This window comes from Biomphalaria glabrata, chromosome 9 (genome assembly GCF_947242115.1).
Source record: "Biomphalaria glabrata chromosome 9, xgBioGlab47.1, whole genome shotgun sequence".
NCBI lineage: Eukaryota > Metazoa > Mollusca > Gastropoda > Planorbidae > Biomphalaria > Biomphalaria glabrata.
Genome location: NC_074719.1, coordinates 28,473,543 through 28,487,645, shown reverse-complemented (window position 1 = coordinate 28,487,645; position 14,103 = coordinate 28,473,543). Strand labels below are relative to the sequence as shown.

At 33.3% G+C, this 14,103-nt stretch overlaps 1 protein-coding gene across 1 annotated transcript; it reads left to right on the top strand.

Moving 5' to 3' along the window:
- Window positions 1-1,929: 1,929 nt before the first annotated feature.
- On the top strand, window positions 1,930-13,153 carry LOC106062795 (splicing factor C9orf78 homolog). The gene is made up of 9 exons (XM_056041649.1): window positions 1,930-2,203; window positions 3,032-3,146; window positions 3,463-3,521; window positions 3,650-3,730; window positions 4,018-4,089; window positions 6,315-6,446; window positions 7,704-7,840; window positions 9,294-9,395; window positions 11,512-13,153. Exons 1-9 carry the CDS (start codon window positions 2,115-2,117, stop codon window positions 11,607-11,609), a joined length of 885 nt encoding a protein of 294 aa, XP_055897624.1. The 5' UTR covers window positions 1,930-2,114; the 3' UTR covers window positions 11,610-13,153.
- Window positions 13,154-14,103: the final 950 nt, after the last annotated feature.

The window sequence follows — 14,103 nt, the reverse complement described above, 5'->3', positions numbered from 1 at the left end:
GCACTGTAGATACCTCAGAAAATGCATTTTTTAAAGCATAAAATAACGGAAATAATGCTTGGATCCTGGGCTTTGCCCCGGACACCACTGGGGGAGCTTACGGCGCTCCCCCGGACTACCTAGCTGTACCTGTCCCTTGGCGGTGTGTACTACCTTTCACTAATTATAGGAAGAGAGTATTCTAGAGTAAAAAAACGTTTAAAAGAATGAAAGATAAGAATGTAATGAAGATTAATTACATATACACACACTAATAGAGGGGGGTTAATTTAACCCCCCCCCCCACCGAAAATATATGACATGCCATTTGTGGGCCGGTTTATATGGTAATGCCCGGGCCGATTTTGATACCCAGTCCGCCCCTGCCTAGAAGAACGATATCTATTCTTTTTCTTCTTTTTTCCATTACAAATCAATGCTGAAAGATTATATAATCGCTCGTCTGACATATTGTACATATCCGGTATACATACCGTAATGTGTAATATATCTCTTTATCAATAATTGGCTATTAGTTTGTAACCAGTTTGTTATTAAGTTAACAGAAATGCATGGTCGTGCGGTTAGCGTGCTGGACTGATTATCTCGACGGCCTCGGTTCATACCCAGCTCACTGCCATTCCCCGTCGTCCAGCGGGAGGTTTGGACAAGGAAGTTAATAATGCTTAATTTAGAAAGAACATCCGAAACTTGTAAGACATAATTTTTTTTTTTTACAACGACAAATAAATCTTTGAAACATTATTACTTTTGACAATCAAAATAAAATCACATCTTGTATATTCCTTGCGAATAGGCGAATCCGACAGGGATCCGACGGGGGCTGCCTGTGAGTTTGTGTGATAACAATTGATAACATACAAACTCTCTTTGTAATCTTGTCTTTTTTAGTTCATATTTTTTTTTTATTAGATTATATACAATCATTGAAGAATAGCTGTTTGATCTCTAGATCTAGTCTATTAACCTTGATTCTGTAGATAGCTGTTTGCTTTCAACCATTTCGTAAGTCTGTATGTAGACCTAATTGTTGTAATCTAGATCTAGTCAACAAAAATCCATGGATGAATTAGATCTAGATCAGTGATGCCCAAAATACGGCCTCGGGCCAGATCCGGCCCATGTCGGGGTTCTATCCGGCCCGCCGTACCATCGGCACAAGGTGACAGTGTAGAAAATCACCTCCCTCCAAAAAAAAAAAGATTGAAAAATGTATCTTAACCTACTTTGGGCCCTCACTTTTTCTCTGATGGATTGGTACCACGACATTTAATATATGTACGTTTATGAAATGGGAGAGCCGAAGAAACAACAAGTATAAGACTCTGAATTTAGGATCTACTAGGGAAAGTGATTGGATCTTTACTTTTTGTGGGGAAAATGTAAAAAATCCAAGATATTTTATTTATAAAGAAAGTGTAGCTGTTTTTTTTTTAAAAAACAACAACATATAGACGGCATTATAAAACAAATATGACGCCATTCTTGCCTTGAGCTGTGAATAAATATTGTTAACCTACCCCTAGTGATAGGAGGATCGACGGGAATATTTACCAAGAAGAGACCAAAAAAATGAGTCGATGGTAAAGGTAGCTACAATGACATTCATATTTTAAGTAGAGACGGGAAGCTATTTTCCAACGCGTAAAAACAAAGATAAACTTCCACTATCCCATTAATTAATGTAAGTACTAGAGCACCAGGTGTCTAATAAAATTGTTTCAGGTCAATTTCGTTTTTGTACCTTTTCGGCCATGTGGCCCGCGACAGGAGTGTCGGAAATAAAAATGGCCCGCAGGTTGAATTAGGTTGGGCATCACTGATCTAGATCAATCATGGTCTCATGGACAATTTTAAGTCTCTTCCCAACCAGTAATGTGGGTTAGTGACAGTATTTTTAAAAAATCTACATTATTGTTTTTATAGGTTAGTGATACGATACGACAACATAAAAGAGATCAAAACATAGATAGATCCTAGTCTATAATCATAGATTAGATTCTACTTGATTCTAGATCTAGACTAGACATAGAATCTAGACTAGATACTAGACTCACTCTAGATTATATCTAAAACATAACTAGATCTAGATCTATATATGTAATTGTAAATCAATGGCTAGTGTTGGTGAAAAACGAAAGCGAAATGCAAGAGAGAGAATTGAGTTTTCTTCAAGTAGCAGCGACTCAGAAGAAGAAACGAGGTAGATCTACGTAACTAAAACTAACTTGACAATCAAGTTCAAGGTGGACTGGTCACTTATTTCACTTAGCCTTAGCCAGTCACGAGTAGAGAGAGTAGAGATTAGAATGAGATAATAATAATACTAGTTAGATTCTATCTAGATAGAAATAAAAAGTAGAAAAATATAGACTAGATGTAGTAGACAGTAGTAAACTACTAGATCTACTAAATTAAAAGTAGAAAAATATAGACTAGATCACTAGATGTAGTAAACAGTAGTAAACTACTAGATCTAGTACTAGACTCGACTAGAGATGATTTATGATCTAAGTTCTAACTAAGAATCTAATGAGTAAAGTTAAAGTAATACTAGATAGATCTAATTGTCTTACGACTTATGACTAATTCAACACAAAAATCCTGACTCCTGACCCTGTACTTTTCCTTTTTACAATCTATGCCCCAACTCTTAGTTGTTATACTTTTACTATAGATCTGTCTCTACATTACTCTACATCATCAAGCCATCATTAATGGTTTGCCTTTATGACGCCTTCCTTTTGATTTTTGTTGGTATTACATATTATGATATTATTTTTCCAAATTTTTTTCTCTCCCAGTTTTTGTCTACAACTATTTCTTTTCTGTTTGATTTTTTTTTTTTTAAATAATAAGTATGCTCAATCACATTAAGAATTATGATTTCTTCTTCTCAATAAAAATTGACAATTTGATCTAAGCTTGCATCGGAACTCAAACTTATAATATAAGTGTCTTTAGCATGCCTGCTAATAATAAACAGTTTATGCAGTCTCAATGGCCTTTTTTGTGTGTAAATTTATTTCAGAGAAAAGTTAGAAGCATTGCGAGCTTTGCAGAAATTGCGTTCAAGACAACATGGTGTCAGCTCTGCTAGCTTGGCCTGGGGGAAAAAGATTTCCAAATCTGAGGACGTGTCTGATGTGAGTTTAAAACAGAAAAAAATAAATTTTCATTTCTTAACAGATGGTCCTTATATATATAGTTTGTTCTATCTGAAGATGTATGTATATAAGGGACTAATACGAGCTGAGCCCAAGGAGTGGTCATGACTTAGTCAAGATAAGGTGCAATTGTTTAATCTTTATCTATGTTTAATCTATTGTGTCAAAGGAATGCTAAACTTTGCTGCTAGAAAAGTTGGTTCCTTTTTAAAATTAACATAAAAGAAAATTGCAAATATATCATTCTAGTTCCTAAGGTACATTAATAAATATATACATTACATAATTTGTGCAGGCTGATCCATTCAAAATGAAGACTGGTGGTTTTGTTGATATGAAAGCTCTAAAAAAGAAGTGAGTGTGTCAACTCTTAGTTCTCTCCTTGAAATGCAAGTACTCTATAGTAGAAATAAGTTTTTTTTTTCTCTTGTTGAATTAGAGCTCAGTTAATTGTTGCTTAACTATATGACTTAATCTTTAAGACCTCTGAAAGGTGAAGCTGTTGAAGCCATTGGAACAGCATTTGCTGCTGAAACCAATCGACGAGATGAAGACGCTGAAATGTGAGTAGATTTTTGCTGGAATAATAATTAAATCATTCTTAAGGTTTTCAGATTTGTTACATCACTTATCAACTTTAGAACATGCTTTCATTTCAACTAGCAGCTTTAGAAAGATGAAAGCATGGAAAAAAAAAATAGAAGCAATAAAAAAACAAAAAACGAAAGTATTTTACTAAGAATGTTTTTGGCCTAGCAAAAAAAAAAAAAAAAAAAAAAGTATTGTAGTAAGAATGTTTTTGGCCTAGTTATAATCTTATACTTATTTTGTATCCCCATATCTTGTTAAGGTTAAAGTATGTTGAGGAGGAACTGGCCAGAAGAAAAGGTCGGCATAAAGAAGAAGAGCTGTATGAAAACAAGTAAGTTTTTAACTTTTCAGTGCCGATAATTGCTTGATGCTTACTAGAATATCTCATTAGCAGAGCTTTGCTTCTAGTTATTTTTTAAAAAGTTGTCCTTGCATTTATGAACAAGTTCTTGTATCCACTAATGATAATTCATATTTGTTGGCCTGCTATCTCTTGTCTTTAAGTAAATTACTTGTATGAAAATTAAAGTCCAATGTTTACAAGCCAACATAAGTGCTTGTCTTATTTCTTTCATTAAATTATGCTTGTTTATTTATTCAATTGATTGAAACGAATTTTTCAATTTCACACTTTATTAAGAGTGAACTTTGTTATATTGAACTATCACTTGTGCACATCTTTTGGAAAACATTGATCAGCTACTAACCTTTCAAGCATTTTTTTATGCTTCACTGTGTTCTTTTGTATTATCATTGAATTTCTGAGTAAAAGTTTAACTTTCCATTATAAAGATACTTCATCTTCTACTGTAGTGTAAGCATGCATGTAGACCAGGGGTGGCAACCTTTTTCTATTGAGGGACACATTACAAAAGTATTTTTAATTTATAACATTTTGCTACAGTGTTGTTATTTTTTTTTACATCACAACATTTCACCACAAATGTATAGTTGTACTTAATGTAAGTATTTAACTGTTTACACTCGTGCATAATGTTCCGGAAATGTGGAACTAGCTTACTAGCTGTTATCATCGTGACTGCTGTCAAATTACAGTCAGTCAGCACCGACCTGTATTACACTTGTTTATTTTCAAACAAGAAAAAAATATTTGTTCACACATGTATGTGGACCTAAATAATGTGAAAGTTTAGCTGCAAAATTTTTTTAAAGTGTGGAAATACAGATTCTGGCACACATAAAACTCCCGTGGAAGAACTGACTGGGACTTCTCTTGTAGGTCGTAATTTGCTTGGAGGTATGTCTTCTGGAGCTGAATCAACTTCTGCACCAAATGGTGAGCTGAGGGTATTCAAAACAGGTTCCAAGCTCTTGATGTCTTAAAATTTGCTTTGAATTCACAATCAAGGAATCCAAATAAGTCTTGTACTTTCCAACCATTTCAATAGAAATAATTTCACCTTTCAACAAAGGAAAATGACAAAACCTGTTTTTGTCTGGAGAAATATGATAGCTTTGTTTGAAAAGATTTAACATGCACATACATTTCATGTTGAAACAACCCACTGCAATATTCCCGATGTAAAAAGTGAAATCTGTCTTCCTTTCTTCATTACAAATATTAGTCACAATCAATGTCTTTCAAAGAACATAGTTTCTTCCTTGAGATACCATATTCTTCTCAATACCACCATGTCCATATTTTGAATATTTTGTTTCCAAATCTTTAAGTACTTCTAGGAAATACCTGTGGTTAAGTCCCTTAGCACTAATAGTTTTGATCATGGTTTGATCACTGATATAACTTAATTCAATAATATGTTTCATATTCAATGAGGCTTTGCGCAAACTTTCCCGGTAAGAGTTTATGGTTGGGATATTGTTCTATTTTTCTCAGTCAAAGCACGGGCTCCATCAGTTGTTACACATGTCATCTTGTTCCAAGCCAACCCAACACTTTCAACACAGTTCTTCATAACATTAAATAAACACTGACCTAAGTATTTTTCTTTGAATGTTATGAAATATTGCCAATAAGAATAATCTTAGTTTACTTTAAACCTTTTAGAATGACAAGTAGAGACAATGTTTCTTTAGCCTCTTCCTCATTAGTGATAAGAATCAGAACTTTCTAAAATTTATAGAGATATTTAGAATTATTTATTTCTAAATATATTTGCATTTTTATATGTATAACCTGTGGGCACACCTGATATCTTTAGGTGTCCGTGGGCCGCATAATGTTTTTCGGCAGGCCGCTTGTGGCCCGCGGCCATAATTTACCCACCCCTGATGTAGATAATGCATTACAACTTGGTTGTCATGTTGGTTTGAATCTTTTTTTCTGCCACTTTCCTTAAAGTGTACTAATACAATATGAAAATAATAGAACAATACAATTATTTAGAAAAATACTCTTTTTACTAGATAAGAGCAGATGTCTGTTATTAATACTAAAGCATTGGTCTAAAGGATTAATGACAGGGACGCACTCACTTCAATTATGTCTAATCTTGTTCTTAATTTACTTGATTTACACTTTTTGTGTGTGTGTATTTTCTAGAATAATGAATCTATTCTATTTTGTTCACATAGACAAAAATCAAAAGCTGATTCCTTGTATGAACTTCCTGAACACTTAAAAAAATATTCTTCCCAGAAAAGATCAGAGGACATGTTATCCAATCAGATGTTGTCTGGTATTCCAGAAATAGATTTGGGAATAGAGTAAGTAATGATTACATAGTACAAAATAAAGTTGGCCTAGAAATACTTCTTCAATGTTCATACTTGATATTAAATAGTATGATGGTGAGACCACTCAAAGATAGGATCTGGAAATGTCAACTTAATGCATTGGATAGTTTTCAACATTTTTGTTTTGAATATACATTTAGTTGTCTTAAAAATTTTTAAGGCCTTCTTTAAACTGAATGGGTTAAGTTTTTTTTACTGAAGATATTTTGGGCATTCATTTGAAATTGTTATTGGTTGAGGAGTTTCTTATACTCAAGGGATGTAACAAAGTTGCATAAGTTCAGGAACAAAAGTCTGATTATTTGCAGATGATTGCATAATGTATAAAACTATAAAAGCAACACAAAATACTGAATTTTTACAAAAAGAGTTAGAAGAATTACCGAAATGGGAATCAAATTGGAGCATGTCTTTTTTTCACTCAGAAAAAATGCCAATTAGTTATTAAGAGTAAGAAAAATCTAAAACAAATAAAAATTACTTATTTTATTCATGGTAAACCATTTACACCTCGATAAAATTCCAGTAGGGAATCCGCGCCAAAGGCCCAATTATCCCATTGATCATTAGAAAGGCTTTATCCAACAAACAACCTTAGACATGGAGCTCTTCACCCTAAGTCCTGTCTGAGAGCTCCCATTCACCATTACACAGACTCATCTTCACCTATCCCTCAGTATGTTGAGCTGTTGGGTCACCACACAAGATCCTTTGACCATCTTTCTCCATTCCTCTCTGTCTTTTGCTTTGGATAAAATTTCTTTCAATGACAGGCCTGTCCATTCTTTTATGTTGTCTTCCCATTGCTTTCTTAGTCTGCCTCTTCTTCATTTTCCTGGTAGTGTTCCCTGAAGGAAGGTCTTTGAGAACCTTGTTAACCTTAGTTAGGCCAATATTATAATATGAATCCTCTTTTTGGGCCCTCTTTGAAGTCACTGATTAACATACATGACTAGATTTACACATTAAATGTGTAGGATCTAATTTTCTTCTCTTTTGAACTTACATTTGTATTCTATAAGATAAGAATATCAGATTTTTTTTCTACCAAGTCATAAAAGTGTGTTATCTTACATCTTGATTATTTTGTCTTATATGTTAATTATGTTGTCTTACATGTTAATTTTGTTGTCTTACATGTTAATTTTGTTGTCTTACATGTTAATTTTGTTGTCTTACATGTTAATTATGTTGCCTTATATGTCAATTATGTTGTTATATTTCTAGTGCCAAAATCAAGAACATTGAGTTGACTGAAGAGGCCAAACAAAAGTTGTTAGAAGAAAGAAAAAGACAGAGAGACAACATGCCATCAGACTTTGTTCCCACCAATGTAGCAGTCAATTTTGTGCAGCACAACAGATGTAAATCCTTTTTGTTTTTATACTTTAGACTTAGTTTTTTTTTTTTTTTTTTAATGTTTTTTTCATATATATTACTGCACCTTTATCCTTTATTGTGGGGCTTGGTGGCTGAGTGGTAAGGCGCTTGGTTTCTGAACTGTGAGGTCCTGGGTTCAAATCTCTGTGAAGACTAGGATTTTTAATGCCAGGATTTTTAACATGCCCCTGAGTCCAGCCAACTTTAATGGATACCTGATGTATGTTGGAGAAAGTAAATGTGGTTGTTCATAGAAACAGATGACCTTGACATTATCTGCTTTTTAGATGTCAAGGGAATACTTGACTTTGTACTTATCCTTTATGTCTTATTGTTCCTTAAGGTTTGGTGTAACTGAACACCTTCACCTACATCTTAGTTTGTTGGACCTTTGGGGCACCACACAAGATCTGGCAACCGTCTTTCTCCATTCCTCTCTGTCCTTGGCATAGGATAGAATTTCCTTCACTGACAGACCTGTCCATTCTTTGATGTTGTTTTCCCAATGCTTTCCTCTTTTCTTCTTCCTGGCACTTTTCCCTGAACAATTCATCCATCCATCCCAGTGGCGCTACAGCCCATGGAGGGCTCTAGCCTGCTTTAGCACATCCTTCCATTCAGATCTCTCCAGGGCCTTTTGTCTCCACGCCCTAACCCCAAGCTGTTGCAGATCTGCTTCCACATCATCAATCCATCGCATTCTGGGTCTGCCTTTGGGTCTCCTGCCTTTTGGTCGCCTGTCTTTTGGTTTTTGCCTGTAAACGATTTTTGCTCCTCTGTTATCTGACATTCTTTCAAGGTGACCTGCCCAACGTAGTCTGTTCTTTTTTATTATGTTCACTATTGGTGGGTATTCATACAATTGATATAACTCATGGTTAGTGCGTGTCCTCCACCCTGTTTCATCCTGTATGGCACCATAGATTTTCCTAAGGATTTTCCGTTCCCAAGTATTAAGTACATTTTCAGATGTCTTAGTCAGTGTCCAGGTCTCACTTGCATACATTGCTACATTATGGTTTTGTTTATTATTTTCTTGTTTTTTCTTGAAATTGTTTTGCTCTTAAGTAAATGATGGGTGCTATAAAATGCTCTGTTGCCTCTTGCTATTCTTTCCTTTCTTTCTGTTAGTAGATCATTTTTGAAATCCATTGTACTTCCTACTTTCCCTGAACAAGCGCTTAATAAATGTCTAAAAGTCATGTGGGCAGCATATTAACAAGAACCTTTTTTTTTTCAAGTAAGACAAGTATCAAGTTAAAGATAAATAGAGCCTTATGTTTTATTCCAGACACTATAAGTTCTTACCAACACTATTTAATACCTCTAAGCAACACCATTTTGGTTGTGTATAACTAATGCAAGGCAACAAAACAAAGATGGGTCACATTAAGTTTTCAATTGTATCCATTCTAATTCTACTTTATATTTGTGCAGTCAACATTGATGACAATAAACCCAAGCTTGTCAAGAAAATTGAAGAACCAAAACCAGAGCCTGTCAGAGTTGGAGACATTGATAAAGACACAGTGCCTTCAGGTAAGTCAGAAGTTTTTTGTTTTTTTTTATAAAATTATAAACTGTGATCTAAAAAATAATCGCAAGTATCTTCTTACTTGTTTGTAATCTGGATTTTATATAGGATATATAAGTCTGATCAGATTTCATAATCCTTCACTTAAGTAAAATTCACTATTGTTGGGCATGATTATCTATTATATATTTGTAAAATACCACTGACTCATTCATTGATCAAGAAATCTCTTAAACTGTTGTACAAATTTGCATGAAATGTTGTCCACAGGTTCCTTTTACCTCCTAGACGCTCACTATGAACCGGTTTTGACAGATTCACAACCTAATGACTGCTATTTGCGAAAAACTGCAAGCTTTCTATCAAACCTTTGTTTTTTATTTTTGGCATTTCCCCAAAAGGCCACAGTCTATGTATAAAGCATTAAGATAAAAAAAAAAAAGATAAAACCAATCCTAATAGCATTAATAAGATAGATTTAGTCTTTTTTTTTCTTTAGAGAAAGAGAGAGAGAAAGGAATGGTACTTTGTAACACTTAAAAAAAATTATCCTAGTAGCATTAAAAAGATAAATCTAGATCTATTGTCCTGTCGCTTCATTCAAAAGGGGTAAAAAGTAGAACTTACCAGAAAAAAAAAAGGGGGGGGGGTAACATTCAAAATAATAAAAAAAAAATCATAGAGTATATGAAGAATTAAATTTTTGTTTTTGGTTGGGGGGAGGGGAGGAGAGCGGATTAGTGAAAGTGCTACTGGAATTAACTGGCCCAAAATATGATTGAGTGTATGTGTCAGGGAGCATTATGAAGCGGGTCTTCCCAATCCAACTTAAACGTTTATGTCGGAGAAATTATCTGCACAGGTGAAAAAAAAAAAAGGGTTTAAGAAAGTGAAAGAGATTAAGTAGGAAATCTAGAGCGGGCCGTAAAATTTCATTGTAACAATTCACTATCTAAATAATGTATGCTAGGTTGATCTTTAAATGTGGCCCTTTATTAAAATTCAAAAACTGAAAAGAAAGGAATGTTCCAGCCATAATAAACAAAATAAAGTCTGGGGAAAAAAATTAACGGGCATAGCCAGGGTATATTTCTAGTAATAATAATAAAGTATTATATTTTAGGCTAAATATTAAAAACTGTGCAGTATTTAATGTAGCTCTTGTCATGGCATGATCAGGAGTTAATTATTTGTTTTGGAAATAGGAGAAGCTTTTACTTAGTGACAATGACGTGACTATTAAAACAAGGAGAAAGTTTTAGAGACAAAACAAAATAGAAGTCAACATAAACAGACGGCCTTCATGTCATTGTTGAAATAAGTAGCATTTTATTAACACAGCTGACATTTGACAGTTCCCTTCATTGTTATTAAACTTGTTCGATATTCAGTATCAGCGTCGACTAACTTCTATTAATTGTTCGGCCTTTTGCAGGTATTAGTGGATTCTACATTTCATTGAGTGTTACACTCTACATACCAGGCTGTTATCTACATATTGTGTTACTTCTAAATCAGACAAAGTCAATAATATGGGCTGTCTTTTTCATAAATCATATGTTGCCATATATTCTTCTCTATGCTTTTTGGTATTTAAGGCATCTATCTAAATGACAAACTATTGGCAAGCTATTTATTAAGTTTGCCAATGAGCATATAGTCATCTCCCATGTGTATATGTTTGCTATTCAAGAAAACTGTTGGAACAATAAGTAGTGCATCTATCAAGAACTGTATTCACTAGAACATCATTATTTTTAGTGCTTTGCCTATATTGAAGTGTGAGCATCTATGGTGGAAACATTTAAGAAGCTGTAGATACTTTCTACAAGCTCCCAGAGCTGTAAAGAAAGCTTATTAGAACCACTTCTTGCTAGACATGGATTGTAGGCATCATGCTTCTACATCCAGCAGCAGCAGAGGTGTGTTAGGGCATTAGTATTTGAACAGAGAGTATAAATTACTTTTCATCCAAAATGTTAGCCATTGGTGAAGTGGTGAGCACAGGGGAACTGTGTTATAAACAGTAAATTAGTTACAGCCCTTAATGGGAACTTTTATTGATATTTGGTTACAGATTTTTTGTTTTTTGAAAGTAATGTATACATTTGTATTTTTTAGAAACCACTTCAAAAGACTCTAAGAAGAAAAATTCAGAAGAGAAAGCAACTGATGACTTCCATTTTGAAAAATTCAAGAAACAGATGAGAAGATTTTAATGTTGGTTTGAAGAGTTGTCTCCTGTACACTTCTCAGATAAAGGCCATGAGAGCTGAGCTTATTTTGAAAAACTCCAAATGTTTGTGTCCCATGTATGTGCTTAGGACTACAACAAAAGGTTGTCATAACAAGAACATAACAACTTTGTACAGACACAGCTCACTGATGATTCAATGCACTGCTGCTGTATGTTCTAATGTATTGGTGACTTTTCAGAACAAAGATTGGACTCTCACCTTTGTGCACATAGACAATAACATTATGTTCCATCTTTGCAAAGAAGGTCATCAAGCTAGACAATAACATTATGTTCATCTTTGCAAAGAAGGTCATCAAGGTAGACAATAACATTATGTTCATCTTTGCAAAGAAGGTCATCATTCAAGATACTTTAGACAAGTTGATTAGCTCAGCTCCATGAATGATTCTACCTAAAATACTAATCAAATATGAAACTTGATTTTTTTAAATTATATTTTTTATTGAAATAGTTGAAAAGATCATGTTTCAAATTAGGATGAATAAGATTTCTGGGTCATGATAATACAATTCTTTTGCTGATACAAATGAATATGATCTTTTGATTATTTTCTCAACATTTCATTAATTCACATATTGCTTTATGGTTTCATCAAGTGTTGAGACTATTTTGATGTTAAGAGAAAACCTTAATTTGTAACAATGATTTTCTTTTTAAGTCTAAATTTTTTTATTGCAAGTGATTTCAAATTTACTCACCATTTTACAAACTTTAAAAGCTAGAATAATGGCCTTTGTTGTACTCAGCAAATATCAGCTTCTAATTATAGTGGGTGGTTTCAGAGTAGTTTCAGTGTAAGATCATTACCAAAAGGTAGAATTCTTTTGCTCTATTTCTTATGAGATATGAAGACTACTACACTTTGTTCACAGTAGTTTTAGAGTTTGTTCTAGAACATCAATAAAAAAAACAACACAAAAACTTGAATTTGACAAAAACATTTTATCATATTTTAATAAGAATTCGCATATGGACAATTTATTGAATGTTTTTATTTTCGTCTGGCATGGGAATGCAAACTTCAGTTTTAGATTAGACATTAAGACTTTGTTCCATTTGAGAATGCTGAGTTGCAGTGAACATTAGTCTTCTTCTCAAAAACATAGGATGATAGATATCGACATTTCTGAAGAGAGTGACTCAAACTCAAATCTCACTGGAGTAAAGTAAAACAGTGAGCAATAAAAATAAAACAAAAGGAGGTAGATGATAGGTCAATGGAAGTCTTCAGTCCAATGTGAGCACTGACTTTTATCTTCCAAGTGATGTAACACACTGTTAATACATACGACATTGTGTGTTAGGTTTGAAATTAAAAAAATCATTAACTTATTAGGGTTAAAAGAGCTTAAAAAAATATTTCATGGCAATAATTATATTCATACATTTGAGAAGAGCTTAATTGCAATTTTTTTTAGGAGATTATTTCAGGACAACTGAAAAGACAAATCTGAAGATCAACAGACTTCAATGAAAATAAACAATAAAGCTGTTTCATTTCTTCCATGTCTTTAATAATTCAAGTAAAACGGTCTATCTATTTGGTCATGTGAATAAAGTGTAAATCTTCTTAAGTCATGTGAGTAAAAATATAAATCAATAAAGCCATGCAAGTAATATGAAAATGGGTCATGTGAGTAAAATATAAATCAATAAAGCCATGAAAGTAATATGAAAATGGGTCATGTGAGTTAAATATAAATCAATAAAGCCATGCAAGTAATATGAAAATGGGTCATGTGAGTACAATATAAATCTATTAAGCCATGCAAGTAATATGGAAATGGGTCATGTGAGTAAAATAATATGAAGAAAATACCATTAACCACAATGTATTGGATACATTAAAGTCTAGACTGTAGTGTCCAATAAAACGATATTCTTTTTCCATAACTTGTTTGCATATTGTCTACCTTAGTTTGTATGTATTTACAATAAAAAATCAGTAAACATTTTGCGCATCATCCTCTGAAGTCTAGATTAAAAGGCCTAGATCTATATCACTGGTATTATTTAAAAAAAAACAACAGTTGTCTATTAAATTTTAAGCTGCTTTAAGGTTATTGATAGATTATCTAAGCTTTGCTTATATTTTTACGTAAATCTAATACAGATTACTTCAAGATCTAGATTTAGATCTTAAGAGTTCTAAGTGTAACAAACGTACCAAAAAATTATAGATATCTTATACAATTCCTGCTGGCCTAATTGGTAGAATTGTTTGATCAAGATGCTGACGGTGTCAACATCACGAGTTTGGTATTTTATTTTATTTTAATTAGTATAATGGAGGTATTGTCTTTTTAAAAATGTAATTTGTTTTTCTTGTTATTTTCTGTTCTCCTTTTTAAGGCTTTGTCTCTTATTGTTCTCCTATGTGTTTGAACCTGTCTGGTAAGCCTCGATGAGGAGTTTTCTCAAGAAAAAGTTGAGGAGGCGTGGTGGCTGAGCGG